Here is a 27,542-nt window from a genome sequence, read left to right as displayed (position 1 = left end):
GTGGAACTTGCAGACAGTGAAATTTCCCCCTCTCTCAAAGCAAATCTCTCGTGGACAGTGCATAATGCGTATCTCCTTCAAACTCAGTGAACCCCATTGGACAACTGACATTTCTTCCCAGCCCCGCGGTGAACTGGCCATATGTCACGGGTTGTGGGAATGTCGCACAGCATGCACCTGCAATAGGCTGGGTGCGTTTTCTTCACAACTGGTGTGGATCCTGTGTGCATACCGGGAACCCACCACAGGCAGCGGACGCCTCGGCTGAGGCCAGTGTTCACTGCTCCCCCTTACCCTCTATCTAGGGCAAATCCAACGGGGAGAGTATGGATGCACTGCAGACAGCTTCCCACCTGGTGTAAAGCCCGTGTCTGGGCTGCAAGAATCTACGACTGGCAGGGCATATCCCTCTCCTCCCTACCCTGTGTGAGCACCCCTCCCCCCACACACACACCCCGAGACCTTAAAAAAGTCTCGCTCCCGCCAAGTGCGAACACCCACAAAGTAGCTCCCCACAGAATGTAGTGTGAAGGGAATGTGGTGTGAAGCGCCGCCTTTTCCCATCTTGTGCCCCGACAAGCCTAAGGGGGCTGTCAGAAAACTGCACCGCCCTACATCTCAAAGTCTTGGAAGAGAGGACTTGTCCCCAGGGTCCCCAAGCCCCAGGCCGCGCGCGTTCACTCCACTGCAGCGCGCGCCTCCCCACACGCGCACGTTCTCTCCCCTCCCGGTGGCAACAGGGCTTTCCGCGGGGCCGCGCCGGACTTTCTGAGGCTGTTGATTGGTCATGGTCCCGGCCACCCTACAGCCAATCAAGCGGGGGAAAGGTGACATCACTCGTTCTCCTCCCCTCCCCCCCCACCCCAAACTTCCCTACTCCCGGCTACCGACAGCAACAACCACGTGGGGGAGGGGTAACAGAGTAGAACCCGGTGAGGTCATTGCACCGCCCCGGCCGCTGCTGATTGGCTGCAGGGCTTGCGGGTGGCGGTTGGCTGCTCCTCGCACCTCCCCCTCGTGCCGCTACCGCCGCCACTGAGAGGAGCCACTGGCGACGCCAGAGCCGGGAATCCGGGTGAGTCGGGGCCCTGGGTCTAAGATGCTCCCGGTGTGCAGGGAGACTTACAGGAACTGCCCTGTCCGACTTTTTCTCCTCGCCCGGGTTCTTTGGTACTCCAGCACTCTGTCACATGGGAGTTGTAGTCTGCTTTTTACTATCGACTATGGGCCGGAGACGTAAGAAGACTACCATTCCCAGCAGGAATTGCGACTAGCCGGTCAACAAACGCTCAGGCCACGCCTCCTCAGCCTGCTTATTGGACAGCCTATTCCTTAGCCCTTCCTTCTTGCACCTCATTGGCTACTGTCCCTCACAGAGGCTGGGTTCCGGCCTAGAGTGCAGGGCGACTGGGTACTGTATTCGTCGTTCTGCACTAAGACGGCCTGCAATTGGTCAAGGCTGATGCCCATCACTTGTTGTGGGGCAGGGCCCCAGGCAGATCAGGCGGTCGTAGGCTCAGGTTGGTGTCGGTCCCAGAGGGAGGCCGGTCCTGGACTTTGGCCCCTCCCCCTGGCGCTGCCGGGTGGGCGGGATTGGTTATGGCGAATGTCGCTCGTCGTGGAGAGGCGGAGCCGACCAGGCTGCGGATATCTATTGGTCTAGGACGGCGCCGGTCAGCGGGGTTGTGGCCGGTGATTGGCTGGCTGCTCCAGCTGTTGCAGGTCCATTCACCATTTTGTGTGTTGGAGTAAAAAAAAAAAGGGAGAATCGAGAGGGAGAGCCGGAGGGGGGGCGGGGAGGGACCGGACCGGACCGAGCCGGGGCCACGGCCCCCCGCCCCGAAACCCCGCCGAGCCCGAGGTGAGGGGCGGGGCCAGGGCTGACACGGGCAGGGGGGATTTGGGGTGCTGGGGGCCGAGAGGGGACAGGTGGCAGGGACGGGGAGGGGGTACAGGGGGAAAAAAGGTGGGTTGGATGGTGGGAAAGGGGGATAGAGTGGATGAAGTGGTGGGGAGGAAGAGTGACAGAAAAGGGGTGACGGAGAGGGGATGGTGGGCAGAGAATGGGTAACAGGAATGGAGGGGTGACAGGACTAGATCAGGGTGACAGGGAGAGGGAGGGGACAGAGTTGGAGGGGTGACAAGGAGAGGTGATGGAGAGAAAAGGTGACAGGTCCAGAGATGGCTGACAGGGGAGTGACTGGGAGAAAGGGGTGACAGAGATAGATGAGAGTGACAAGGATGGGGTGGCTGAGGAGGGGGCCTAGGGCCTGTGAGGAGAGAGGCAGAGGTAGAGGTGGTGACAGGACGAGAGAGAGAGTGGCAGAGAAGCTGGTGCCAGGAGGGCTGATGGGAGCAGAGGGCATGAGACCCTGAAGACCCAGGGCCTGGGCTTCAGGAGTTCCTGCTTAGATTCTGAAGGAGGTGAGGGCCCACAGGGCCTTGGGTGGGAGTTATCCAAAGTGGGGTGGACAGGAAGAGAGTAGGCCCCAGGGGAAGGAAAAAGGCTTGGCTTCTGGGGTGAAGCGGCAGGACCAGACGGCAGGGTCCAGGGGTGCCAGGCCGTATGGTTGTAGGCCCTGGGTGGGGTATGCAAAGGTTTGTGTTTGGGCAGGACTGGGGCCGGATCTCAGTCCCCAGGACGGTGGCCCAGCGGGTCAGTGGGGAGAAGGTGGTGGCAGCTGCCCAACTCCTGGGCACTTGGATGCTTGCCCCAGTGTGAGAAGCCCCGGGCCCTACAGGCTCTGCCCGCGAGGACCCCGGGACTGGCCCAGAGAAGGAGCAGCCTGGGATTGTAGGGTCCACAGGAGGAGCAGGCCCCAAGTAGGAGAACACAGGATCAGGGGTCCTGGGGGAGCTTGCAGACTGAGTCAGGGGTGTCTCTGATTGTGTTTGGGTTATGGTCCTGGGTACCCCCACCCTCCCAGAGGCCCCCTTTTGGCCTCTCAGCTTCTCTGAGTCACTTCAGAGTAAAGTTTTTTTCCCTTTTCTTTTCTCAGGGCAGCTTGAAAGGGGGCGGGCAGTAATGACTGTTCAGGAAGTGGGTGAGGTTGGCCTGCTGGGCTTGCCCTGCTTTCTTTGACCTTCTCCCACTTACCCCCACCTGGAGTCGGAGGGCATATTTGGGGGCCCCAGGGGGCCGGGCCAGCTCAGCCACCCTGCCAGAGGCAGCCCAATCAGGGCGGGGGATGCGTGCAGGCCAGAAGGGGGGCTGGGCTTGCTGGTATCACGCTGGGTGCTGTGGGGGGAGGGGCAGGCTCCCATCCAGTGGGACAGCGAAACCCTGGGGTGTAGCTCCGTGTCCCACTGTGTGATGACGTGTGTGTGCCTCTGTGTGTGTTTTTGTGCGCGTGCGTGTGCTCATGCACGGCCCCGTGGCAGCACTGGGTATAAGCTCTTGCCCCAGACGTGCCCCTGCCTGCTCCCTGCCAGGATCTGGGGAGATGGCTATACCTGGCAGGCCTGGGGTGCAGAGCAAGAGTGGGCAGCCGTCCCTCAGGACTTTCAGCTGCCCACTCCTTCCCACAATGTCTGGCCATGCCAGGCGGCCCAGAGGGGGTGGGGGTGGGGGTGGAGAGAGGCTCACATCACAGCCCAGTCACCTCCTTTTCTGTGACTGTGTTCCTGTGCATGTGTGTGTATGAGTGTGTGTGCTCTCTGGACAGTGACAGTGCAAGGAAGCGTGCCCTCTGGATCATGTGACAGGCGGCACACTGAAATGGTTAGGAGCACAGACTCTGGAGCAGCCAGATTGCCTGGGTTCAGACCCTAGCGCTGCCATTTCCTAGCTGGATGAATTTGAACAAAGTTGCTTGAGCTCTCTGTGCCTCAGTTTCCTCAAGTAGGGCTGTTGGTCGCACCTGCCTCTTAGGGCCGTCGTTAGGATAAAATGGGTTAATAAAATCAAGTTCGGCCCACGGTTTGGCACAAAGTGTGTGCTCCACAGGCGTGAACTGTTACTGCCTTTTTGTGTCCCCTCGGGCAGTTGCACTCACCTGCTGTGGCCTGTGTAGAGGGAACAGATCTGTCAGTGGCCCCAAGGAGCCAGAGTATATAACTCAGGGGACATGGGTGCCAGTCTGTCTGGGTGCCGGCCAGGGGCCCCCATGAGTTGAGGACAGCCAGGAAAGAGCCTTCAGGTGTCGTGGAGCTGAGGCGGTGGCCTCGGCAGGTGGGAAGTCTTGGGGGACACTGGCTGTGGGGGGGGAGGTTCATGAGTTGCTCCCGATGATCCCTGTCTGCCCTCCCACCTGCAGGTGGACAAAAGATGAAGCCAATGAAGAAGGCATGTGTCGGCCTCCCGGGTTCTGGCAGTGGTGGCAAGTCCCCACCGGCCACTCGGGCCAAGGCCCTGAGACGGCGAGGGGCTGGGGAGGGCGACAAGCCGGAGGAGGAAGACGAAATGGTGCAGCAGCAGCCGCCGCCGCCTCCGGGGCCAGAAGAGGCTGAGGAGGGTGAGGAGGAGGAGTCCGAGCGGGGCCCTGGGGCTGAGGGGCTGCCCCCGGAGCTGCCCCCTGACGACCTGGCGGCCCCAGGCCCCGCTGAGGACCCCAAGGTGGAGGGGGAGGCGAGCCGCTGGGAGCCGTCACTCAGCCGTAAGACGGCCACGTTCAAGTCTCGAGCGCCCAAGAAGAAGTATGTGGAGGAGCATGGAGCTGGCAGCGGTAGCGGTGGGCCAGCCGGGGCCCCTGAAGAGCGGGCACGGACCCCTGAGGAGGCCGGCGCCCTGGGTGTCCCTCCACGGCCACCCACCTCCACCCGTTCCTCTTCCACCGACACGGCCAGCGAGCACTCAGCCGACCTGGAGGATGAGGCAGCCGAAGCTTGTGGGCCTGGCCCCTGGCCCCCAAGCGGCCCCAGCGGCGGCTATGACCTGCGGCAGCTGAGGTCCCAGCGGGTGCTGGCTCGGCGTGGAGACGGCCTCTTCCTGCCGGCCGTGGTGCGCCAGGTGCGCCGAAGCCAGGACCTGGGGGTGCAGTTCCCCGGGGACCGGGCCCTGACGTTCTACGAGGGGGCCCCCGGCGGCGGTGTCGATGTGGTTTTGGACGCCACGCCGCCGCCGGGGGCCCTGGCGGTGGGCACAGCTGTCTGTACCTGCGTGGAGCCCGGCGTGGCCGCCTACCGTGAGGGTGTGGTGGTGGAGGTGGCCACCAAGCCCGCTGCCTACAAGGTCCGCCTGAGCCCCGGCCCCGCCTCCCAGCCGGGCCCGCCGGCCGCCCCACCGCAGCCCCCGCAGCTGCCACACCGTGAGCCCGAGGAGGCCGTGTGGGTGGCCCGCTCCAGCTTGCGCCTGCTGCGGCCCCCGTGGGAGCCCGAGGCCCTGCCAAGGAAGCCCCCTGGGGGCCCCGAGGAGGAGCAGGCTGAGCCGGGGGGCGCCCTGCCCCCATGCCCTGCCGCCCTGGACCCCAAGCAGCCTGAGGATGCGGAGGTGTCGAAGATCAGCTTTGGTGGCAACCTGGGGACTTGCGAGGAGGGCGAGGAGAAGCACCCGCCGGCCCTGGGCACCCCGGCCCTGCTCCCACTGCCCCCGCCCCAGCTCCTGTCGCCCCCGCCCAAGTCCCCAGCTTTCGCAGGCCCCGGCCGCCCTGGCGAGCAGCCGTCGCCCTGCCAGGAGGGGAGCCAGGGCGGCAGCCGGAGCAGCAGCGTGGCCTCTCTGGAGAAGGGGGCTGCACCAGCCGCCCGGGCCCGCACACCGCTGACAGCCGCCCAGCAGAAGTATAAGAAGGGGGACGTGGTCTGCACGCCCAACGGAATCCGCAAGAAATTCAATGGCAAGCAGTGGCGCCGGCTGTGCTCCCGAGACGGCTGCATGAAGGAGTCGCAGCGGCGGGGCTACTGCTCGCGCCACCTGTCCATGCGAACCAAGGAGATGGAGGGCCTGGCGGACAGTGGCCCCGGTGGGGCCGGGCGGCCGGCAGGCGTGGCGGCACGTGAGGGCAGCACCGAGTTTGACTGGGGTGACGAAACATCGCGGGACAGTGAGGCCAGCAGCGTGGCGGCCCGCGGGGACTCGCGCCCACGCCTGGTGGCTCCTGCTGACCTGTCGCGCTTTGAGTTCGACGAGTGTGAGGCGGCCGTGATGCTGGTGTCGTTGGGCAGCTCTCGCTCTGGCACGCCCTCCTTCTCTCCCGTGTCTACGCAGTCGCCCTTCTCACCGGCCCCATCGCCCTCCCCCTCGCCGCTCTTTGGCTTCCGCCCCGCCAACTTCAGCCCCATCAACGCCTCACCAGTCATCCAGCGCACTGCCGTTCGCAGCCGCCACCTGAGCGCCAGCACCCCGAAGGGGGGCGTGCTGACACCACCGGACCTGGGCCCCCACCCACCGCCGCCTGCCCCCAGAGAGCGCCACTCTTCTGGCATCCTACCCACCTTCCAGACCAACCTGACCTTCACCGTGCCCATCAGCCCCGGGCGGAGGAAGACAGAGCTGCTGCCCCACCCAGGGGCTTTGGGGGCGCCCGGTGCGGGGGGCGGGGGAGCCACCCCGGACTTCCCCAAGAGCGACAGCCTAGACTCCGGCGTGGACTCGGTGTCCCACACGCCTACACCCTCCACACCGGCTGGCTTCCGGGCTGTGTCACCCGCCGTGCCCTTCTCCCGCTCCCGCCAGCCCTCGCCGTTGCTGCTGTTGCCCCCGCCTGCTGGCCTGACCTCGGACCCTGGGCCCTCTGTGCGCAGGGTTCCCGCTGTGCAGCGGGACTCACCCGTCATTGTTCGCAACCCCGACGTGCCGCTGCCCTCCAAATTCCCTGGGGAGGTGAGCACTGCCGGCGAGGCGCGGGCAGCGGGACCTGGGCGGGGCTGCCGAGAGACCCCGGTGCCCCCGGGGGTGGCCAGTGGGAAGCCTGGCCTGCCCCCACCTCTGCCAGCCCCCGTGCCCATCACCGTGCCTCCAGCCGCGCCGACTGCCGTGGCCCAGCCGATGCCCACCTTCGGCCTGGCTTCTTCACCCTTCCAGCCGGTGGCCTTCCACCCCTCACCTGCTGCCCTATTGCCCGTCCTGGTGCCCAGCAGCTACACCAGCCATCCTGCCCCCAAAAAGGAAGTCATCATGGGCCGACCTGGGACAGGTAAGAGATGGTGGAATGGCTGGGTGAGGGCTCATTTGGGACGGGGCCGCTTGCAAACTGGCTCTCGAGAGAGGTGAAGCTCCCCACCTTGGGAGGGGCTCAAGGGGAGATTAGCCTCCCCTCTGCATAGATGTTTCAGCGGGAATTCACATGCCAGGCAAGGGACTGGACTTGGAAGGCTCAGTGCAGTGTTTCCAGAGGCCTCGTGTTGGGAATGCACCCTCAAGCGCTCTATCAGTCAGCAGACCTTTCCTGAGCTTCGGGAGCCAGGCCCCCACCATCCTGATGGGGTAACAGAGGAACAGAGTTGATAATCGTGATGACAGCCGCCGTGTTTGGAGGGCCAGTGGGGGCATCACCATGATAATAAGCATCGTGTGAGTTACCTCGCGGAACCCTCAGACACACCCCGTGTACTGTACGGGGCCTGTTCTCAGCCCTTTGGAAATACCCGCTCATTTCGTCTTCACGAACCTAACAGGCGGGGGCTAGGATTATGCTCATTTAAAGGCGACTGAGGCCAGGTTAGTAACTTGCCCTGGGTCCTACGGCTAGTAAATCCTGGAGGCTAGTAAATCCTGGAGCCGGCCTGCAAAGCCAGGCAGGCTGGCTCGTCCCCGCTGGGCCACAGTGCCGGGTCGCAGATGGGAAGATGGAGGCTCCAACAGCGCCTTCTGCCTCGGGGTGGCAGGATCAGGACTGGAGCGCTCACCTCACGCCTGTGCCCAGTAAATACCACAGGTGCAGTCAGTGCCGTGGAGGGGAGCTGGGGGTGTGCTGGGCAGGCCTCCAGGTGTGAAATCCAGTCTGGCCGCCCTCAGGAAAGGGCGTGTAAGCCAAGAGTTGAAGGATGAGTTGGAACCAGCAACCCTGGGCTGGAAGAGCCTCCTAGGAGGCCAGAAGGAGCACAGCTGAGGGAAGCTGTTATGTCCAGAGGGCTGAGGCTGGAGGCCGGGAGAGCCAGAGGCCAGGCCAGGTTGGGCCTTGTCAGAGCGACTGTCAGGGAGGGTGACCAGTCACCAGCCCCTTCCCTAGCACCGTCTTCTTTATTTCTTAATCCACTGTTGACTGAGTGCCCTGACTCTTTGCTAGTTGGTGCTGAGGACACAGCCCTACCCTCACAGGGCTCACAGTCCTGGGATAGACAGATCTGTCCCCAGACAGTGAGCATCCGGAGCGGTCAGGGCTGGGATGGGGGAAGCCCAGGAGGCGGGGGGCGGGGGGCAGGGGGGAGTCAGGGAGGGCTTCTTGGAGCAGGGGCCAGGGTCTCTAAAGTGAGATGTGCAGGGTGTGCAGAAGCGGGCCTGGGTAGGCTGGCGGGAGGGCCGTCAGGCGGGGGGAAGAGCTTGGGCAAAGGCCTCGAGGCCAAAGTAGGTAGTTGAAGGAAGTGGAATCTGCAAAATCAAGGGCTCTAGATGGGCGAGTGTGGGAATGTGCGGCTGTATTGATGAGCAAGGGTCAGATCCCTGAGGGCCCTCAGGAGACTTGGGAACTTTATCCTGAGGGCATTAGGGAGCCATGGAAGGCTTTGAGCTGATCTGACCCGCACTTGTACTGTGGAGGGTGAGTTCCCGTGCCTGAGACCAGGGAGGAAGGAGACCGGATCTCAGGAGGTGGGGATCTGGGTGGGAGCTGGGACTGGGGCAGAGACTGTGGCAGGAGGGAGCCCAGGCCCTGACCTTACGGAGCTCCAGCCCAGATCCAGGGCACAGGGACACAGGGGCTGTGCTTGCCCCTCAGACTTACACGCTGAGGTTGTGAGTTGTGTTTTTTGCCCTGCCCCCAGCATTTTTTACATTTGTTAGTGTAGTTGATAGGAGCAAAATTCCACAGAGAGGGGCACAGCAGGGATTTCTGTCCTTAGCCAGATGAAGAAAGTGAAGCAGAAAGACTCCATCGAGAACTATCCTGCTCTGCCCCCACCCCACATGCCTACAGCCCCCGACATTGCCTTCATAGCATTGTGTCACGTGACCGTCGCTGCTGGCGCTTGGAGGGGGATGGCACCAATGCAGGTGACCCGAGGCCTACCAGGGCTGACCCCACAGGGGTACCTGCCACCATTTTCCTGATGAGGAAGAGCGACAGAAGAAGAGTTCTGATTGAGGTCACCCAGCCAGGGAGGGTCAGGACTGGGCCTTGAACCAGGTCTCCCAATCTCCAGATCCTGGGTCTCTCACTGCCAGAAGCTACAGCAGTCCTCATTTCTGGAGCACCACCCATGTGTGTGCGCGGTACACGGCTCTGTTAAGGTCCGCCTTAGCGTTTACTCACCGAATCCTCACAACACCCCGGGAGGCCAGCACCATTAGGATTTCCAGTGTTCAGAGGGGGAAACCGCGCCCCAAGAGGTTAAGTGACTTGCCAAAGTCACCCAGCTAGGAAGAGGGAGAGCCAGGATTTGAACCCAGGCTGTCTAGCTCCAGAGCCCAGGCCCTTCAGTACTCTCGATAACAACGATAACAATAATAGTAACCCGTCTTTTAATAAGCATTTACCACGTGCCCAGCCCCAGGTGTGGGGCCATCTCATGGAATCCACCTGATGCTATGCAGTAGGGATTACCAGCCCCGGTGTGGGAGGTGGGGGGGTGGGGCCTGAAGTTCAGGGAAGGGAGGCTGCAGGCTGTCTGGTCGTCAGAACTTGTCCGGTGCCTGTCCTGGCGGTTCTGAGCAACGCCTCCCTAACAACACCCATGCTGAGGTATCCAGGCTGCCCTCAGGTTCCCAGCCAGCAGGTCCTTTTGTTCTTCTCCCAGAGGCCTCCCCAAGCCCTTGGGAGGCAGGCACCCTGGGGCCTTCTGCCTCTGAGGCCCAGGTAGGGCAGATCCTGCCCAGTGGCATAGTGAGGCCGTGGTCCTGTCCCTTTCTGCCCACTCATGGGGCAAGGCCTGACCCTCACTCAGGGCAGCAGGTGTGAGGGGGCGGCCTGGGACAGCTTGCCTGCTCCTGCCCCCCGCCAGGCATTTGCTTCCGCTGGGGGACGTGCTGGGGCAGGCGGCCGGCATTCTCCACATTCTGTGCATGGCCAGGCCAGCCAGCTGCCACTGCCCCCTCCCTCTGACTCTTCCCGCCTGCTCCCCAGGAGAGGAAGCTGCCCCAGGGCCTGCAGCCCCAGCCCAGGAGGCCAGATGTCTCAGCCCCATTCCTGGCACGGCCTCCTTTCCAGCTCCCAGCTTCCGCCTGGCTTCCCTGTACTGACAGGCAGTGCCCCCTCTCCGGGGCCTCGGTCTGCCTGCCTTTGAGCCACTGTGTGTCTCTCTGTTTCTCCCTTGGGTCCCTACATCTGTCTGTCTAGGTCTCTATTTCTGGGCCTGAGTCTCTCTCTCCGGACTTCTGTCTCTCTCTGTCTGCCTCTCTATATCTTTCTTGGTTTGTCCCTCCCTAGACATCAGTCCTTGTCTGAGCTTTCATCCTACCTTTCTTCTGTTTTGGCCCCCTATCTTGGGATCCTGTGTCTCTGGGCCTTCCCTGGCCCTCCTCCCCCTCCTCAGACAGACTTGCTGCCCGCCTCCTAGCCCCTCACCTCCACCTTGTGCACATCAGGTGCTCCATCCCTTTGAATCAGTGGACAGTTGCTAAGCACCAGGTCCCTCACTCCCCTTCTTGGGGAGTGGTGGGAGGTTGTACAGGCCTGGGAGCCCCTTCCTGTTCCTTGACAAATTAACTGCCCACCACTGTCCCTGAAACGTGCTGAGAGGTGTCAGAAGCCATCTACATCCAAGCACCTGTTCCCAAGTCAGGCAGGAAGGCGGGGGCTGCATGGGCAAAGCTAGGAGATCCGGCTGTAGGGGAACAACAGGAAGGCAGCTCCTGTGCCCACCCACCTGCTAGAGGGCACGACCCAGATCACCCCAACTACCCCCTCAATGGCTTGCAGGAGACACATTTGGTGCCAGCTCCATGTAATGGAGTCCCACATGGAGTAGGACCTCAGAGACCATGCTTGGCCAGGTGGGGAAAATAAGGCCCAAAGAGGGGCCTAGGTTCTCCTGACTCCCCAAATCCAGATTCTGCCCACCAGAGTTCCTGTTTTGTCTCAAACGGTGAACCCCTTCTCCCCCGCCAGAAGTCCCTCCTCATCTCTCCCAGGCCCAGGCTGAGCAGCCCTGGGGGAAGTGGGTGGGCAAGGCAGACCTGGAAGCAGGCACAAGCAAGGATGAGAAGAGGGAGGTACAGAGTCTGGGGAAGCCAGAGGACAGAGACAACTCTGGCTCGATGCAGGGTGATGAGGGAGGTACAGGTATGCTTCTTAGTGGAAGTGACATTGGAGCCGAAGCATGAGGAATGAGTGGGTTTCGGGAGAGTGAAAGAAAGGGGTGTTCCTGGCCGAGGCAGCCATAGGAACAAAGGCCAGGAGGGGTCAAAGTGCATGACCTCTCAGTGGCTTAGTGGAAGCTGGAGCTGACACTAGAGCCCAGGATTGGCAGAAGCGTGCCAAGGAGCACAGTTCTAGCCAAGCCAGCTTGAATGCCGGTGGGTGAAGAGGCAAAAGTTTAGAGCAGGAGAGGGAAAAGGTTAGATTTGGATGTCAGAGATCTCTGGAGACTCTCCTGGAGAGGGAGGAGGCCTAGGCTGGGAAGAAGAGGATGACCTGCCCAGGAGAGAAAAGAGAAGGGCCGTTTTTGAGGTAGCGGGAGTCAGTCTTAGGGACTTCGCGGAAGAGACCCCAGCACCAGGAGCTGCAAGGGGTCAGGCTGCCTCCTGGCGGCGGCGGCGGCGCGGCGGCGCCCGGCGCGCGCATGCGCGGGGCGGGGGGGGTGCGGCCCGGAGTCCCCGGCGCCCGGGCATTAATGGCTCCATTAGTGGCCGGGAGGGAGGCGCATTAGCGGCGGCGACGGCGTCTGGCTCCCATTACCACCGGCGGCAGCGGCTGCACCGCAGGCGGCTGGACCCTGGCCCGCCGCGCCGCCTCCTCCGCCCGCACCCCGTCCCCTGTTCCCGCTCCCCACGGGGGCCTGGGTCAGGGAACCCCCGTCTCCCTGTTTCCGCAGAAAAGCTGATTGTGAGGCCAGGCAGACCTGGGTTCAAATCCCGACCGTGCCACCTCCTGATTGCAAGAGCTTATCCCCCTCTGAACCTTTTTCTTGCGAAGCAGCCGGGGAAACAGGGTGCACCCGGGGCTTTGCAGATCCGGACCGGTACCCTGAGGGCCGCGCCCAGCCCCGGTCCGCACCGAGGGGCGCGGATTCCCGCGCCCCAGGGGTAGGCCCTGAGCGTCGGGCCTCCGTCTTTCCCATTGGCCGCCTACGCGCCTCCCGACGCTGATTGGCTGAGACCACCCCCCCACGCCGTTGCGCCATTAACCCTTAAGCGGCCGCGCCCTCGGGCTGGGTGGGGGGGCCCCCCCCGCAGACAGCTCGGGTGCCAGCTGGCCCGTGCCCCGCCGCGGCCCGCGTGGGTGTCAGGCCGGCCGGGCGCCCGCCCGCCCTCCCAGCACAAAGCGGCTTTGTGGGGCCCGCCGGGGGCTGGCTGGGGGCCAGGCGGCGAGTGGAAAATCTCGTGAGCGCGGGGAGGGTTGGAGAACGCAGGGCGGCGCCCCCTCCTCCGCCCGGGTTGGGGCGCCTCCCTCCCTCCGCGCCGACCGGCCCTCTCAAGCCCGGGTGCCTGTACACTCCCCCGCCCCCCGCCCCTTTCCACCCCCAAACCGACATGCCCCCTCCTCCGTCCTATCCCGTCCGTCTCCCAATCCCTGGGGACCCTCCCCCACACCTCTCGGCTGCCTCTTTCCCTCCTAGTCCCCCTGCCTACCCCAGCCCCACTCACACTGACTCACCCCGGCGCTATTTTTAGGCCCCCATCCCTCCCGAGCCTCACAGCCCAATCCTGGGCTCGTTCCCCAGGCAACCCTGGCCGTCGCCGACGCCGCCCGGGGTGGGTGGGTGTGTATGTGGAGAGCGGGTGAGGGGAGCTGGGGACACCGGGGTGGTGAGCCAAGGCGGGGACCCGGGCCTGTAGAGCTGGGTGGGGAGCCGCGGGCGACAGGGGCGCGGTGCCTCTTGGGCTCAATAAATGGGCCCGTGAGTTCAGAGTGTGTCTGCCTGTCCCTCAGTCTGTCAGCATCCCTGGCTGTACGCCCCAGGCCTCTGGGCAGGCCTCAGCCTGTGCCACCCTGGGTGGCAGCTGGTGTCTCTGTCTGGGCTCCCTGTCCCCGGGCTGGGGGTGGGGTAGTGCTTCGGGGGATGTTTGGCGCCAAACCTTTTGTGGAATTGGCGATGGGGTGGTGCAGGGGTGGCTGCAGCACCGTTCTGTCGGGTACCTACCTGCCTTGAGTGCAGGGTGGTGTTGCACCCCCTCTCAGATGGGACTGGGGCCCTGGTTTGGGAAACCCCCTCAGCCTTTTCCAATTAGGGAGACCCCAGTTAGGGTTGAGGATGGCTGGAGAGATGGAGCTGTCTGGGGTTAGGACCTGCTCCCTCTTCTCCACTTCTAATCACCCCCACCCAGGGTTGCTCCACTCTGAACAATGGAAGCTAAGTATAGGGCTGGCCCGGTGCCCAGGGCAGGGGGGCCCTTCCTGCCCGGATTCCGGCCCCTCCCTGCCAGGCTGGGTCCCCACTTGGCTGTACCCTACCCTGTAAGGGGCCTCTTCCCATCCCTCCTATGTGGGCACTGTGTCTTCTACCAGATGTGCAACCCTCCCAGATGTGTGGGGCCCTCTTTCCCTGCTGTGCCAGGCCTAGCTCTTTTTCTCACCCTACAGAAGTGGGGGGGGCTGGGGGCAATGTTGCTCCGAGCTCTGTCCTGGGCTGCATTGTAGTAGGGAAGGGGTTAACTTGCCAGTAGGTGACTCACCGGCTGGGAGAGGAGGGGGCAGTGGTGGGGAGATAGCGGGCCACATTGATTTCAGCCTTGATTTCTGCCTCACATTGCAGTCCCTGGGGCAGTGAGGTAATGGAGGGTCTGAGTCTGGGGCTGCATAGGGAGGAGGGGGCAGTCACCTAATAGTCCCTCCAGTGGCCCCCTCCAGGCTCACAGCCAAGTGTCTGGCCCTGCAGTCTCTGGAGGTCAGAGGGCTATGGACCTTCCCTTCCCCTCTGGGCCCAGATTACAGGTTTCTGTCCCCTTTCCATGCCTTCGGCTCTGTCAGTGGATGGAATAGGCTGGGAAAGGAATTTGTTTGTGCTTGTCATTGACTCCACCTGTGTAGGAGCCCACTCTTTGTCCATCTGGGCTTGTGCAACCTTTGAAACCTGCCCGGGTGTGACCCCAGGCCTCTGCCTCTACTGGATGTGACCCCAGGGCCCATCTTGGGTGATCCAAGGCCTCTGCCTCTCTCCCTGGTGGGCCCCAGACCTTTGCATGTGTCTCTGTGTGTGCTCTCTGGCCTTTCTGTAGTTCTTTCTGTATCACTGTCTGACCATATTCCTGGACGTCTGGGAGTGTCTGCCTGGGTCCACCCCGAGGTTAAATTTTCAGTAGTGGAAAGAGCAGCTGAGTTGGAGCACTGGGCTGTTACGTTCTGGAGGCATGATCTTGCACAATTTATTTAGTTTCTCTGAGTCTCATTTTCTCATCTGAACAATGGGCATAATAAAGTGTACCTCCCCAAGTGGCTGTGAGGATTCAATGAGCAGTATAATACATACAAGCTCCCAGCACGCTGAAGCCCCAGTGTTTGTTTCCTTTCTTCCTCCTGGCCCCTTTCTGGAAGGGGTGACTCCCAGCCTAGAGTGGTAAGGCCAACCCACAGTGGTGCTCTGTGGCCCCCCCGCCCGCCCCCCACCGCCTTACACTGTGAGGTAGAGGGTCCCAGGTGGCTGCTAAGTGTCAGGCCAGTGAATGGCCATGGCGCTCTGTATTCCTGGGGGGCCAGGGTACTGAAGGAGTGCTCACTGGGGTAAGCTTATATAGTGTGCGGGGGTCAGTACAATGGCATCTGTAAGAGTTAGCCTGTGTTGGGGATGGGAGGTGCCAGGAAGGCCCCATGAGAGTCTGTGAAGATGGAAGAGTGTGTGTGGTTGTGTGGGAGGGATGTGGGGTGTGTGTGTGTGTGTGTGATGGACAAGCAGCAGTTGTGATGAGATGTGTGAGATAATGCTGCCTGTTTGATATGTTGTTTGTATGATGATTCATGTGGGCTGGCAATGAGAATATGCGTTGGTGAAGCATGTATGACAAGGCGTGCATGAAATGGGTGATGTGGAGGATGGGTGAGAACGAGTGTGTATGATGATGCGTGGGGAGTGATGGACCAGGAGTGTGGGAGGTAGTACATACATGTGAGCAGGTGTTCAAGGTGTGTGACTTCGTGTGTGACAGTGTGAGTGTAAGGCCAAGGGTACATGTGACCGTGGGGTGTGTATGAAATAATGGGTGTGGCAGGAAAACTGTCTGTGAGAGGGGTGTGTGTGTGTGTGTGTGTGTGTGTGTGTGTGGTGGGGGAAGAGTCTGCTGGCGTGAGTTGGTGAGGGCTCGGGGTGGCTCGCGTAGCCCTACCGCGCAGTTCGTCTGCCCTGCGGAGCCGTGCGCGCTCAGGCGGGCGTGAGGGAGGTGGGCCAGGCCGCGCGTGAGCGTGTTCCTCGCGTGGACTGGACACACGTAGCAGCACACACAACCCCGAGGCCTCCGCAGCGCGGTGCCGCGAACCGCCCCTCTGGCTCGCTGCCTTTACTGCAGTGCGCCCTCCCTGCCACCCTCCTCCCGCGGTCCCGCCCCGGGCCGGCTTGGGGCCAACCGGAGCCCGCCCCGCCCTTCCCTTATTTGCATATGACTGACGTTCCCCCGGGGCGGCCAATGGGGGCGGGCGCGGCGGGGCCTGACCCGCGCGCGGCGGCGGCAGCCAATGGACTCACGCGCGGGGGGCCGGGCTTGCGCGGAAGGCCGCGGGGGAAGCGGGGAAGGGGCGGGGGGAGGTGCGGCGGGGGGAGGGGAGCGCGTAGTAGTGGCGGGGCGGGGAGGCGGCGGTGGCTCTGCGCGGGGCTCGCTCGGAGCGCACGGACGCACGCACGCTGGTCCGTCTGCCCGCCCGGAGCCGAAGGTCGACCCGGCGCTGAGCCGCGGGCCCGGAGCCCGGAAAGGCGGGGCGGCGGCACCGGCAGCCGGGGCGCGCGGGGCCAGAGCCGTTACCCGCCGGAGCTGCGAGGGAGGGAGGGAGCGAGCCAGCGAGAGGAGAAGGGAGGGGGCCGCCCCCGCGCACGCGCGCCGCGCCCCGCCCCGCCTGCCCCGCCCGCCGGGCACCGCGCGGGAGGAGGGAGAGGGAGGGGGCGGCGCCGATGGCCCCTGTGCCGCGCGCCCCGTGACGGCCCCCGCGCGCGCCGGGGGGCGGGGCGGGGCCGGCGCGCTCTGACCTCCCCCGCCCCCCGGGCGGCGGGAGGCAGGCGGCGCTGTGCGCAGGCGCGCCCGGCAGAGACCCCCCGAGTGGGGCGGCCGGAGGGGGGCGGCGGGGGGGGGGCATGCGGCGACGGCCTCCAGCTCCCCCCGGGCCCGAGCGGCGACGGCCGAGGAGCCGGCGGCGGGCGGAGTGGCGGCGGCCGCTGAGGAGGCGCGAGCCCCGGCCGGGCCCCCCCGCGCCGGACCATGTACTCAGCCCACAGGCCCCTGGTGCCCGCGTCCGGCGCGGCCTCCCGTGGCCTCGGCATGTTCGGTCAGTAGTGCCTGGGCCCTGGGACTGCAGGGGTCAAGGTGTCGGGGTGCTAAGTGCGGCGTAATGGTGTTAGGGGTATAGTATGAGAGTGATAGAGGCGGAGTACAGAGGTGACGGGAAAGTTACAGAGCTCAGCCGGGCCAAGCGGTTAGTGACGGCAGGTGGGAGTGTAGCGGGAGTGATGGGAGAGAGGCGAGGGGAGTAGCTAGGGACAGCTGTGGTGTTTGGGTGATGGGGTGGCACGGTCCGTTGTCATTGGAGGTGAGGGGTGCAGAGTAACTGGCTTGGGAGCATGGATTAGGATAGGGGCAGCATGAGACCTGCTGGCCTTAGGTGTGGAAGAGAGGGGGAAGGGAGCGTGATCGAGGAGTGGGGCTAAGAACAGGGCTTGAGAAGTGAGCGAGGCGCTGCTTGCTTAGAACAGAGTGATGGGCTGGAGTGTATGTGGTGTGCTAGGCAGAGACGGAGGGACCCAAGAACCTGGACGGGAGTGCACTGAGGAGGACTTGAGGAGGGGCAGGACCAAAGGACTCTTCCCCCATTGTCTGCTGGTCCCCTTCTTCCCCACCCAGCAGATGAGAGGCCCGATGGGAAAGATCTTGGTGAAGAGAGGGACAGGTCTAGATCCTTGGGGTTGGAGGGCCGAGCAGGCTTTTGCGGTCCCCAGTGTCCCAGGGATCAGGGACAGGGTCCTCAGAGCGTCTTGAGACCCCCTCCGGTGCTGGCTTCCTTATCCCTCTTCTGTTGACTTGACGTCTACTTTTTCTTTTGTCAGTCCCTTGCAGAATCAGGTCTCGAGGCCAGTGTGTCTTATAGAGCTGTCTTAGTCCAGGCTTTTGAGGGCATAGAGGGGTCACCCCAGGTCAGATTGATCTGGCTCAGGGGGAGGCTTGGAATGATGGAGACCAAGGCTAGGGCGTTTCCCTTCTCTCTTCATCGTCTTCCCTCGCAGGGGCCTCCTCAGCTGGTTCCACTTCCCCCAGGGAGCCAGCAGTGAGAGGGCAGCCCACTCCTAGGCTAGGCCTGCCCCAGGAGTCCTGCCAGGGATGGGTCCCAGCCCAGGGCTTACCCTGCTACCCCCCAGCTCCTGGGGCAGAAGGTTGGACCCCTGGGACTGGCCCCCTGGGAGGGAAGTGCCTTCCTGTGCATATTCTCAAGAAAACACCTGGCACTTTTGTCTTCCTTGGGCATAGACTTGTAACAGTTCTCTTGTCTGCCCCATTGTCTGTGCCTTTTCTTCCAAGGAGTTTACCACACCCTCCCCTTTTTGGGCAAGGGGCCTGGATACTGCACCCAGGATAAGCTCAGAGGTTGAGAGGGAGCGGGGCTGGGAGACCACTTCGTGGGCAGTAGATTGTCTTAGGGGGCCGGGGGAGATGCTGGAGCCACCTGTGCCCAGCCCAGGAAAGGCGGGTCTGGCTCCTTGGGGTTTGTGGTACAGGGAGGGAGGCAAGGAGAAAGACTTAAGACCCCACACCCTGTGGGTAATGGAGAGGGAAGAGAAGGGGAAACCAAGCCATGGTCTCCTCAAGAGAGAGAAAGGGAGTGCGAGGTGAAGATGAGGGGCCATGTCAGATAGCAACCTGGGTGCTGGAAATGTGGCATGACTGGGGAGGGTTCCTAGCCCTGCTGAGGTCTTGGGGCCTTGGGAGTATGAGATGGCAGTCGAACATGGCCTGGTTTGTGACAGGAGCCAGTCATTCCTCTGGCCTGGTCCCTGGTGGCAGGGCTGGTAGCGGTGGGGGAGGGAATGGGGCGTGAGGCCTATTTCCCTTCCCAGCTTCTGTTTTCTTTTGTATAAACCTCGAAATCTTTCAGGGAGGAGTTTTTCCTGAGTGATGTTGTACGCACAAGCCCACGAGGCTCTGGGGTAGTGGAAGGGGGTGTGAAGGAGGCATGGAGCCACCTCATCCAGGGTGGAAAAGAGCTTGAGTTGGGGGTCAAGGCCAGGGTCTCCTGCTGCACAGCTTAGCTGGCTTCTTCCCACAGTGTGGACGAATGTGGAACCTCGCTCTGTTGCCGTGTTCCCCTGGCACTCCTTAGTCCCCTTTCTGGCCCCCAGCCAGCCCGACCCCTCTGTGCAGCCAAGTGAGGCCCAGCAACCTGCCAGCCACCCAGTGGCCTCCACCCAGAGCAAAGGTGAGGAGTGGGGGGCCACGGAAGGCACGGGGATAGGGTCCAAGCAGCCCAAGAGCCCTCTGACCTGCCTCTCTGCCCCCAGAACCTGCTGAGTCCGCGGCTGTCGCTCACGAGCAGCCACCAGGTGGGACAGGGAATGCTGATCCCGGGCGGCCCCCTGGAGCCACCTGCCCCGAGAGCCCAGGGCCTGGACCCCCCCACACTTTGGGGGTGGTGGAACCTGGAAAGGGTCCCCCTCCCACCACTGAGGAGGAGGCCCCTGGCCCTCCAGGAGAGCCCCGGCTGGACAGCGAGACGGAGAGTGACCATGATGATGCGTGAGTGCCATGAGGTTTGGGACTGGGCGGGCGGGGGGGGGCGGGGCAGAGATGTGGCCCTCACTGTCCCTGCCGCTCCCGCCACAGATTCCTCTCCATCATGTCTCCTGAGATCCAGTTGCCCCTGCCACCCGGGAAACGCCGGACCCAGTCCCTCAGTGCCCTGCCAAAGGAACGAGACTCCTCGTCGGAGAAGGATGGACGCAGCCCCAACAAGGTGCCTCATCTCTACCTGTCCCCAGCTCACCCTCTGGCTGCCCAAGCCTGTCTCCTGGTTTTAACCGTCCCACTCTGTCTGCTGTAGCGGGAGAAGGACCATATCCGGCGGCCCATGAACGCCTTCATGATCTTCAGCAAGCGGCACCGGGCCCTGGTCCACCAGCGTCACCCCAACCAGGACAACCGGACCGTCAGCAAGATCCTGGGCGAGTGGTGGTACGCCCTGGGGCCCAAGGAGAAGCAGAAGTACCATGACCTGGCCTTCCAGGTAATGCCTCTTCCTCTTGGCTCCTCCCCAGCTTCCTCTGGTGGGGTGGGTGAGTGAAGGGTCCCTCCTCTCTCTCCTGCCAGGTGAAAGAGGCCCACTTTAAGGCCCACCCAGACTGGAAGTGGTGCAACAAGGACCGGAAGAAGTCCAGCTCAGAGGCCAAGCCCACGAGCCTGGGGCTGGCAGGCGGGCACAAGGAGACTCGGGAGCGGAGCATGTCAGAGACAGGGACTGCCGCTGCCCCTGGAGGTTGGTCGGCTCCTTGGTTGACTCGTCCTGCCCCTTCCCTCCCTGAGAGGTGCCAGCTACCCCCTTGTTTGCTCAGCGCCTGCCCCAGAAGCCTCTGTCTGTCCTCTCATTTCATTTGAGGACCCTTAGCCATAAAGGAACTGGCAGTTGTCTTGTATGAAGGAGCCAGGGAGGTCCAGACAGACAGAGTTTCCAGGCAGTCATCTTGTTATCAGTTGTCATTTGCTGAGCATTCACTACATGCTGGGTACAAAGAGGAGTATAGCCTCTACTTTTGAAAGCTGTACCCCCATTTTCCAGATGAGGAGACTGAGACTCAGGCAAAATCGCTTGTCGGAAGTTATAGAAGACTAGTAAATGGTAGAGCCAGAGCTTAAACCCCAGCTTGGGTGGTTTCCAGAATCACAGTTGGAAGCCCCTCGCTGGCTGCCTCTACTGACACTGTCTCGCGTGCATAGCGCCTTTCTGAGGCACTTTTTTGGAGTGATCTGTGGGTACGGGCCTGCAATTCTCTGAAGGTGGGGTTGCTTCCTCTCTGAGATAGGGGAATGGAGACTCAGGCCCATGGTTATTAGCTAGCAAGCACCACACTACTTGTTTTCAGCTTTTCATACTCTAGAAGGCCTGCCTCCCGGGGAGCAATCAGTTAGGAAATGCTGGGCTGGTGGCTGGTATCTCTTCTGCCAGGTAGCCCGGGAGTTTCAAACTTCCGTTTGCTTCTCCAGTATGTAGACACATCTATACGTGTTTTGGCCGATCTAGGTGCCGCTAAGGGGCTTCTTGACTCTGTGACACCTCTCTCCTTACACTCTGCAGTGTCCTCGGAGCTCCTGTCCGTCGCAGCCCAGACCCTCTTGAGCTCGGATACCAAGGCTCCGGGGAGCGGCTCCTGTGGGACAGAGCGTCTGCATGCAGTGGGGGGACCTGGCTCGGCCCGGCCCCGAGCCTTCTCCCACAGTGGGGTCCACAGCCTGGATGGTGGGGAAGTAGATAGCCAGGCACTACAGGAACTGACTCAGGTCCGGGGGCAGGGGAGATGGGCAGGGAGGGCTGCCCCAAGGTGATGGCCCCAGCTGAACTCTCCCGGTACCTGCCTGCAGATGGTGTCTGGCCCTGCATCCTATTCTGGTCCAAAGCCTTCCACCCAATATGGGGCTCCAGGCCCCTTCTCAGCCTCCAGTGAGGGAGGTGCCCTGGCGGCTAGTGGGCGACCCCCGCTGCTGCCCACCCGGGCCTCCCGTTCCCAGCGTGCAGCCAGTGAGGACATGACCAGTGACGAGGAACGCATGGTCATCTGCGAGGAGGAGGGAGACGATGATGTCATTGGTGAGCAGTTGCAGGGCCCAGAATCCTGCCCGGAGAGCAGTAGGCTAAGGTTTGGGGGGGTGGGCAAAGATTTGATCTAGGCCTCAGGCTCTTCTTGTTTTGCATGTTTGTTTAGGATTGCAAGCATGTTTAGCTCAGGCCCTACTGAGTAAACCCAGCCCTGCCTTTGGGAAGCTTCTGGCCAGGCAGGAAACCAGGAGCACAGGGCCACGGATGGCCAGGCCATGGGGCAGTGTTAGGTGGTAGTACCTGCATGCTCTTAGGTTCCCCCGGGCAGGTGGGCGCACCCTAGGCTGCGTTCTTGGACACCAGTTACTGCTGGCTTAGGGGGCTGAGGCCAGAGCCTGGGCTCCGTGCTGTCCCTCCCGGGCACTCCTGCACCCAGCCCTTTGGCCAATACCATTCGCTCCCTCAGCTGACGACGGCTTCGGCGCCACTGACATTGACCTCAAGTGCAAGGAGCGGGTGACTGACAGTGAGAGCGGAGATAGCTCTGGGGAGGACCCAGAGGGCAGCAAGGTGAGAGCTGGGGAATTGGTGCTGTCTGGTAATGGTCCTAAGAAGGGGAGATACCTGTTCTTGTGCGCATTGCCACAGAGGAAGATGAAGGCCCCAAAAGGGCAAGCTACTCGCCCCATGGCGAATTGGGTCACAGCCTGGATGAATTGAGGCCTTTAGCTGGCCTCGCTGCCAGGCAGGACAGGGACGGGCAGGGTGTGCGTATCCAGGCTCCCTTGATGTGGTTGCGTCTCCTCCTTCCACCTAGGGCTTTGGCCGGAAGGTGTTCTCGCCTGTGATTCGTTCCTCTTTTACCCACTGCCGCCCACCGCTGGACCCTGAACCCCCAGGGCCCCCGGATCCACCACCTCCAGCCTTTGGCAAAGGCTACGGGCCCACCCCGTCCTCCTCCTCCTCCTCGTCCTCACCTGCCTCCTCCTCAGCCTCTGCCGCCACCTCCTTCCCCCTGGGCTCAGGGACCTTCAAGGCCCAGGAGTCAGGTCAGGGCAGCACGGCAGGCCCGCTACGGCCCCCACCTCCTGGGGCTGGGGGTCCAGTGACACCTTCCAAGGCCACCCGGTTCCTCCCAACGGATCCTGCCGCCTTCCGGCGCAAGAGACCTGAAAGTGTGGGAGGCCTGGAGCCACCAGGCCCCTCTGTCATTGCAGCACCTCCTGGCGGGGGAGGAAGTGTCCTGCAGACGCTGGTCCTGCCCCCAAATAAGGAGGAACGGGAAGGCGGTGGAACCCGCATGCCCTCGGCCCCAGCCCCATCACTGGCCTATGGGGCCCCAGCAGCCCCCCTGTCCCGCCCAGCTGCTACCATGGTCACCAACGTGGTGCGGCCTGTCAGTAGCACTCCTGTGCCCATCGCCTCTAAGCCCTTCCCCACCGCTGGCCGGGCTGAGGCATCTCCAAATGACACAGCAGGTGCCAGGACTGAGCCGGTCACAGGGTCCCGGGCGCCTGGGAGCTCCCCGCTGGGCGTAAGCTTAGTGTATTCGGACAAGAAGTCGGCAGCAGCCACCTCGCCGGCCCCACATCTGGTGGCTGGGCCCCTCCTGGGCACTGTGGGGAAGGCCCCTGCCACAGTCACCAACCTGCTGGTGGGCACACCTGGTTATGGGGCCCCGGCGCCCCCTGCTGTTCAGTTCATAGCCCAGGGGGCCCCTGGCAGTGGGGCCACTACAGGCTCAGGAGCAGGTGCTGGGAGTGGCCCCAATGGGCCAGTGCCCCTGGGCATCCTGCAGCCGGGTGCCTTGGGCAAGGCTGGGGGAATCACCCAGGTGCAGTACATCCTGCCCACGCTGCCCCAGCAGCTTCAGGTGGCACCTGCCCCAGCACCAGCCCCTGGGACCAAGGCAGCAGCTCCTGGTGGCCCCGCACCCACCACCAGCATCCGTTTCACCCTCCCACCGGGCACCTCCACCAACGGCAAAGTTCTGGCGGCCACCGCACCCACTCCTGGCATCCCCATCCTGCAATCCGTACCCTCCGCCCCGCCCCCCAAAGGTGAGGTCTGGGCTCAGCGGTGAGGGAGGGGGGCCCCAGGCCCCTTGTGGCTCTCTGGCAACTTCTCCTCTTTCCACTTGCAGCCCAATCGGTTTCTCCTGTGCAGGCCCCACCCCCGGGCGGCTCAGCCCAGCTGCTACCTGGGAAGGTCCTGGTGCCCCTGGCGGCCCCTAGCATGTCGGTGCGGGGCGGAGGGGCTGGCCAGCCACTGCCCCTGGTGAGCCCGCCGTTCTCGGTACCTGTGCAGAATGGGGCCCAGCCACCCAGCAAGGTAAGGGCATCCTGGCTCCACCTGTCCCCGTGCCCTCCCCTCCTGGGTGTTGGTTTCTGTGCCACGGTTTCTGCCTGCTTTTCCTTTGGTCTCTCGTGCTTTTTTCCCTTTTTATCTTTCTGGAACCCTGTCTCTAGGACTGTGTTTTTCCGTGTACTTCGATGTCTGCATGTGTCTCGATTCTTCCCTCAGCGTCTGCACCTTGTTCCTTTGTGTGAAACACGCTTTGCTGTTTTCTTTGTTTTGTTCTGTCTTGATTCCAAATTTTGTGTTCCCTGTCTTCGCTGAGACCCACCTTCCTAGGTCTGGGTCTGCCCCTGCTCCAGCCTGAGTCCCCAGCTCACCCCAGCCTGTGGGTGCCCTTGCCCACAGATCATCCAGCTGACTCCGGTGCCCGTGAGCACACCCAGCGGCCTGGTGCCGCCCCTCAGCCCAGCCACGCTCTCCGGACCCACCTCGCAGCCTCAGAAGGTCCTGCTGCCCTCCTCCACCAGGTAATGGTAGCTGAGCCCACACCTGGAGGCCAGCCCAGAGAAGGGCCTGGGGGTGGGGCGGTGGGCAGCTCACCTCACTCCTCCCCCTTCCTCTCCCTGCGGCAGAATCACCTACGTGCAGTCGGCGGGTGGGCACGCGTTGCCCCTGGGCACCAGCCCTACGTCCAGCCAGGCTGGAACAGTCACCTCGTATGGGCCCACGAGTTCGGTAGCCCTAGGCTTCACCTCACTGGGGCCCAGCGGACCCGCCTTTGTGCAGCCCCTGCTTTCAGGTGAGGGGCAGTGTGGCAGGCAGAGCTGGGGACCCAGGGTGGTGCAGAGGTGGCCCAGGCCCTAATTGGGGCCCCTGCCTCTCTTCCTCTGTCTCCATCCCTGCAGGCCAAGCCCCGCTGCTGGCTCCTGGCCAGGTGGGCGTGTCACCCGTGCCCAGTCCCCAGCTGCCGCCCACCTGCACGGCCCCCGGAGGTCCCGTCATCACGGCGTTTTACCCTGGCAGCCCTGCACCCACTTCCTCAGCACCCCTGGCCCAGCCATCCCAGGCGCCCCCAGGCCTGGTCTACACCGTGGCCACCAGCACCACCCCACCTGCTGCCACCATCCTGCCCAAGGGCCCACCAGCCCCTGCCACTGCCACCCCGGCCCCCACCAGCCCTTTCCCTAATGCCACAGGTGGGTGTCGGGCCATCCCAGGGTGGGGTGAGTTGGGGGACCCAGGAGAAGGGCTCCAGACAGGTGTGGCTCAGCAAATGTTCTTCTCTCCATCAGCAGGCTCCATGACCTACAGCTTAGTGGCCCCCAAGGCCCAGCGGCCCACCCCCAAGGCCCCCCAGAAAGTGAAGGCGGCCATCGCCAGCATTCCCGTGGGTTCGTTTGAGGCAGGTGCCCCTGGGCGGTCAGGCCCTGCAGCCCGGCAGCCCTTGGAGCCTGGCCCAGCCCGGGAGCCCCCTACCCCCGAGTCTGAGCTTGAGGGGCAGCCTACGACACCGGCCCCTCCACCGCCCCCAGAGACCTGGGCTCCCACAGCCCGGAGCAGCCCCCCGCCGCCCCCACCTGCTGAGGAGCGAACAAGCACCAAGGGCCCTGAGGCCATGGTGAGTGCACAGCAGGCCCGGGGGCTCCCGTTGCTGCCTGGCTCTGTGCGTCAGTCCACCGTCTGCTTCTCTGCTCCATCCCTCTTCCCTGCACACCTGTCTGACCTGTATCCTTGTTTGTGGAGGTGGGGGTGGGGGGGAGGTTCTTCTGTCCCTTTTGCTTGTCTGTATGACCGGGTCTTCTCCAAGACTCTACACCTGGGGCAGTCAGCATCCATCTCTTTGTTGTTCTGGGTTTTGCACCAGTGAGTCTGAACCCAGTGTCCTCCGTCTCCCTGCCATCCCTACCCCAGGCCAGCAAATTCCCCAGCTCGTCTTCAGACTGGCGAGTCCCTGGGCTGGGTCTGGAGAGCCGGGGGGAGCCTCCCACCCCTCCCAGCCCAGCACCAGCTCCGGCCCCGGCCCCTGGCGGCGGCGGCGGCAGCGAGGGCAGCAGCGGGAGGGCAGCTGGGGACACCCCTGAGCGCAAGGAGGCCGCTGGTACCGGCAAGAAGGTGAAGGTGCGGCCCCCGCCCCTGAAGAAGACCTTTGACTCTGTGGACAAGTGAGCATGGGCTGGGGTCCGCGGCAGCGTGTGCGGGGCTGGCAGGAGAGGGGGGCAGCTGCAGTCCGGGACAGGGGAGGTGACCCTGCCGGCTCTCCAGCAGGGTCCTGTCGGAGGTGGACTTCGAAGAGCGCTTTGCCGAGCTGCCCGAGTTCCGGCCTGAGGAGGTGCTGCCCTCGCCGACCCTGCAGTCTCTGGCCACCTCGCCCCGGGCCATCCTGGGCTCCTACCGCAAGAAGAGGAAGAACTCCACCGGTAGGCGAGTGTGGGGCACCCGGGGAAGGCGGGGGACAGACTGGGGCCGCCTCCGCTGAGCCTGCTTGCTTCTGTTGGACCAGACCTGGACTCAGCCCCCGAGGACCCCACCTCGCCCAAGCGCAAGATGAGGAGACGCTCCAGTTGCAGCTCCGAGCCCAACACCCCTAAGAGTGCCAAGTGCGAGGGGGATATCTTCACCTTTGACCGCACAGGTGCCGGCGCCGAGGCAGGCGGAGCTGTGGGGACCCGGGACCTGCAAGAAGGGTGGGGTCTCGGGAGCGGGGTTACAGATGAGAGGTGGGATGGCAGGTCAGGGATGGGAGGGTGGGGTCTGGAGCCCGACAGGGTCCGGAGGCGGGTGCCCTCTTGGAACTCTGCTGTGGAATAGAATTCAGTGAGGGCTGGGTGGACGCTTTGGGCGGGGGTTGGGGGCGGGGTTGGGGGCGGGCTGCTGCAGGCCCCTTGACCGCGGCGCCTGCGCTGCTCCCAGGTACGGAAGCCGAGGACGTGCTCGGGGAGCTGGAGTACGAGAAGGTGCCATACTCCTCACTGCGGCGCACCCTGGACCAGCGCCGGGCCCTGGTCATGCAGCTCTTCCAGGACCATGGCTTTTTCCCATCAGGTGAACCTAGCTCAGCGTCTTCGGGGGGCACTTGGAGAGGACCTGCCTGCTCCTCTCACCCTCCTCTCATCCTTCTGTCCCCAGCCCAGGCCACGGCAGCCTTCCAGGCCCGCTACGCAGACATCTTCCCCTCCAAGGTCTGTCTGCAGTTGAAGATCCGCGAGGTGCGCCAGAAGATCATGCAGGCGGCCACTCCCACGGAGCAGCCCCCTGGAGCCGAGGCTCCCCTCCCCGGACCGCCCCCCACTGGCACTGCTGCTGCCCCTGTCCCCACTCCCAGCCCTGCTGGGGGCCCTGACCCCACCTCACCTGGCTCGGACTCTGGCACAGCTCCGGCTGCCCCGCCACTGCCCCCACCTCCAGAGCCGGGTCCCGGACAGCCTGGCTGGGAGGGACCCCCCCAGCCCTCCCCCCCACCCCCCGGCCCCTCCCCAGCTGCCACAGGCAGGTGAGGGGTCCGAGAAGATCCCAGGACCCACAGTACCCCCCTCAGGACATGGACAGTATGTAGGTGGCAGGAATGGGGGGGCAGGATGGTTACGTCCTCCCCACTAAAAGCCATTTCGTCCTTTCTAGTTTGGGGCGGAATGAGGCCTGCTCCTCTTGTCTATCTCCCCTCCCCCCACAGCTTTCTCCCTGTGATGGGGGGCAGCTGAGGGGAAGCAGGGGCACAGTCTCCCTCCACCGAGCCCCTGTATATAACCTGGAGTGTGTTACCTTCAGACCTTTTCACTTGTACTTTATGCAAAATGGCTCATGTGAGGGCTACAAGCTGGAGGGTAGTGCGGGCCTTGGGCCACAGGGAGGTGCCTGTGGAGTAGGGGGGAGTTCATGCACCCCTTTTTTCCCCAGAGGGGCTGGACTCAGGTTAGTTTGGGGTGGGGGCTCCTGCACTTTGCCACAGGCATGGGGAGGGTTCTCTCCCCACCCCCTCTGCCCTCCCAACTTGGGTTGTACTTTCTAAGAAGGTGATTCCCCCTACCCTTGTCCCCGTCCCCAGAACAAAACATGTTGATCATGTGCAATATTTCTTACTGTGCCGAGAAGCCGAAATGACCGAAATTAAAGCTGTTTAACACA

General features: G+C 63.3%; 1 protein-coding gene across 9 annotated transcripts; it reads left to right on the top strand.

Moving 5' to 3' along the window:
- Window positions 1-996: 996 nt before the first annotated feature.
- CIC (capicua transcriptional repressor) lies at window positions 997-27,542 on the top strand. Of its 9 annotated transcripts, none has more exons than XM_036103311.2 (21): window positions 997-1,075; window positions 4,257-7,070; window positions 18,645-18,794; window positions 18,877-19,111; window positions 19,199-19,328; window positions 19,416-19,598; window positions 19,682-19,847; window positions 20,664-20,866; window positions 20,948-21,173; window positions 21,589-21,692; window positions 21,940-23,182; window positions 23,266-23,453; window positions 23,826-23,947; window positions 24,053-24,219; window positions 24,326-24,616; window positions 24,713-25,038; window positions 25,332-25,582; window positions 25,683-25,837; window positions 25,921-26,052; window positions 26,331-26,462; window positions 26,547-27,542. In XM_036103311.2, the coding sequence occupies exons 2-21, from the start codon at window positions 4,268-4,270 to the stop codon at window positions 26,912-26,914; spliced, it is 7,575 nt and encodes a 2,524-aa protein (XP_035959204.2). In that variant the 5' UTR covers window positions 997-1,075; window positions 4,257-4,267; the 3' UTR covers window positions 26,915-27,542. The 9 variants fall into 9 exon arrangements, with proteins under 9 accessions (XP_035959204.2, XP_077918832.1, XP_035959205.2 ...); XM_078062706.1 differs by lacking the exon at window positions 997-1,075 and adding an exon at window positions 1,754-1,861 and having other exon boundaries at window positions 24,716-25,038; window positions 25,686-25,837; XM_036103312.2 differs by lacking the exon at window positions 997-1,075 and adding an exon at window positions 1,754-1,861 and having other exon boundaries at window positions 24,716-25,038.

This window comes from Halichoerus grypus, chromosome 15 (genome assembly GCF_964656455.1).
Source record: "Halichoerus grypus chromosome 15, mHalGry1.hap1.1, whole genome shotgun sequence".
In the NCBI taxonomy this organism is placed as follows: Eukaryota; Metazoa; Chordata; class Mammalia; order Carnivora; family Phocidae; genus Halichoerus; species Halichoerus grypus.
This window is presented reverse-complemented; position numbering and strand designations above follow the sequence as displayed.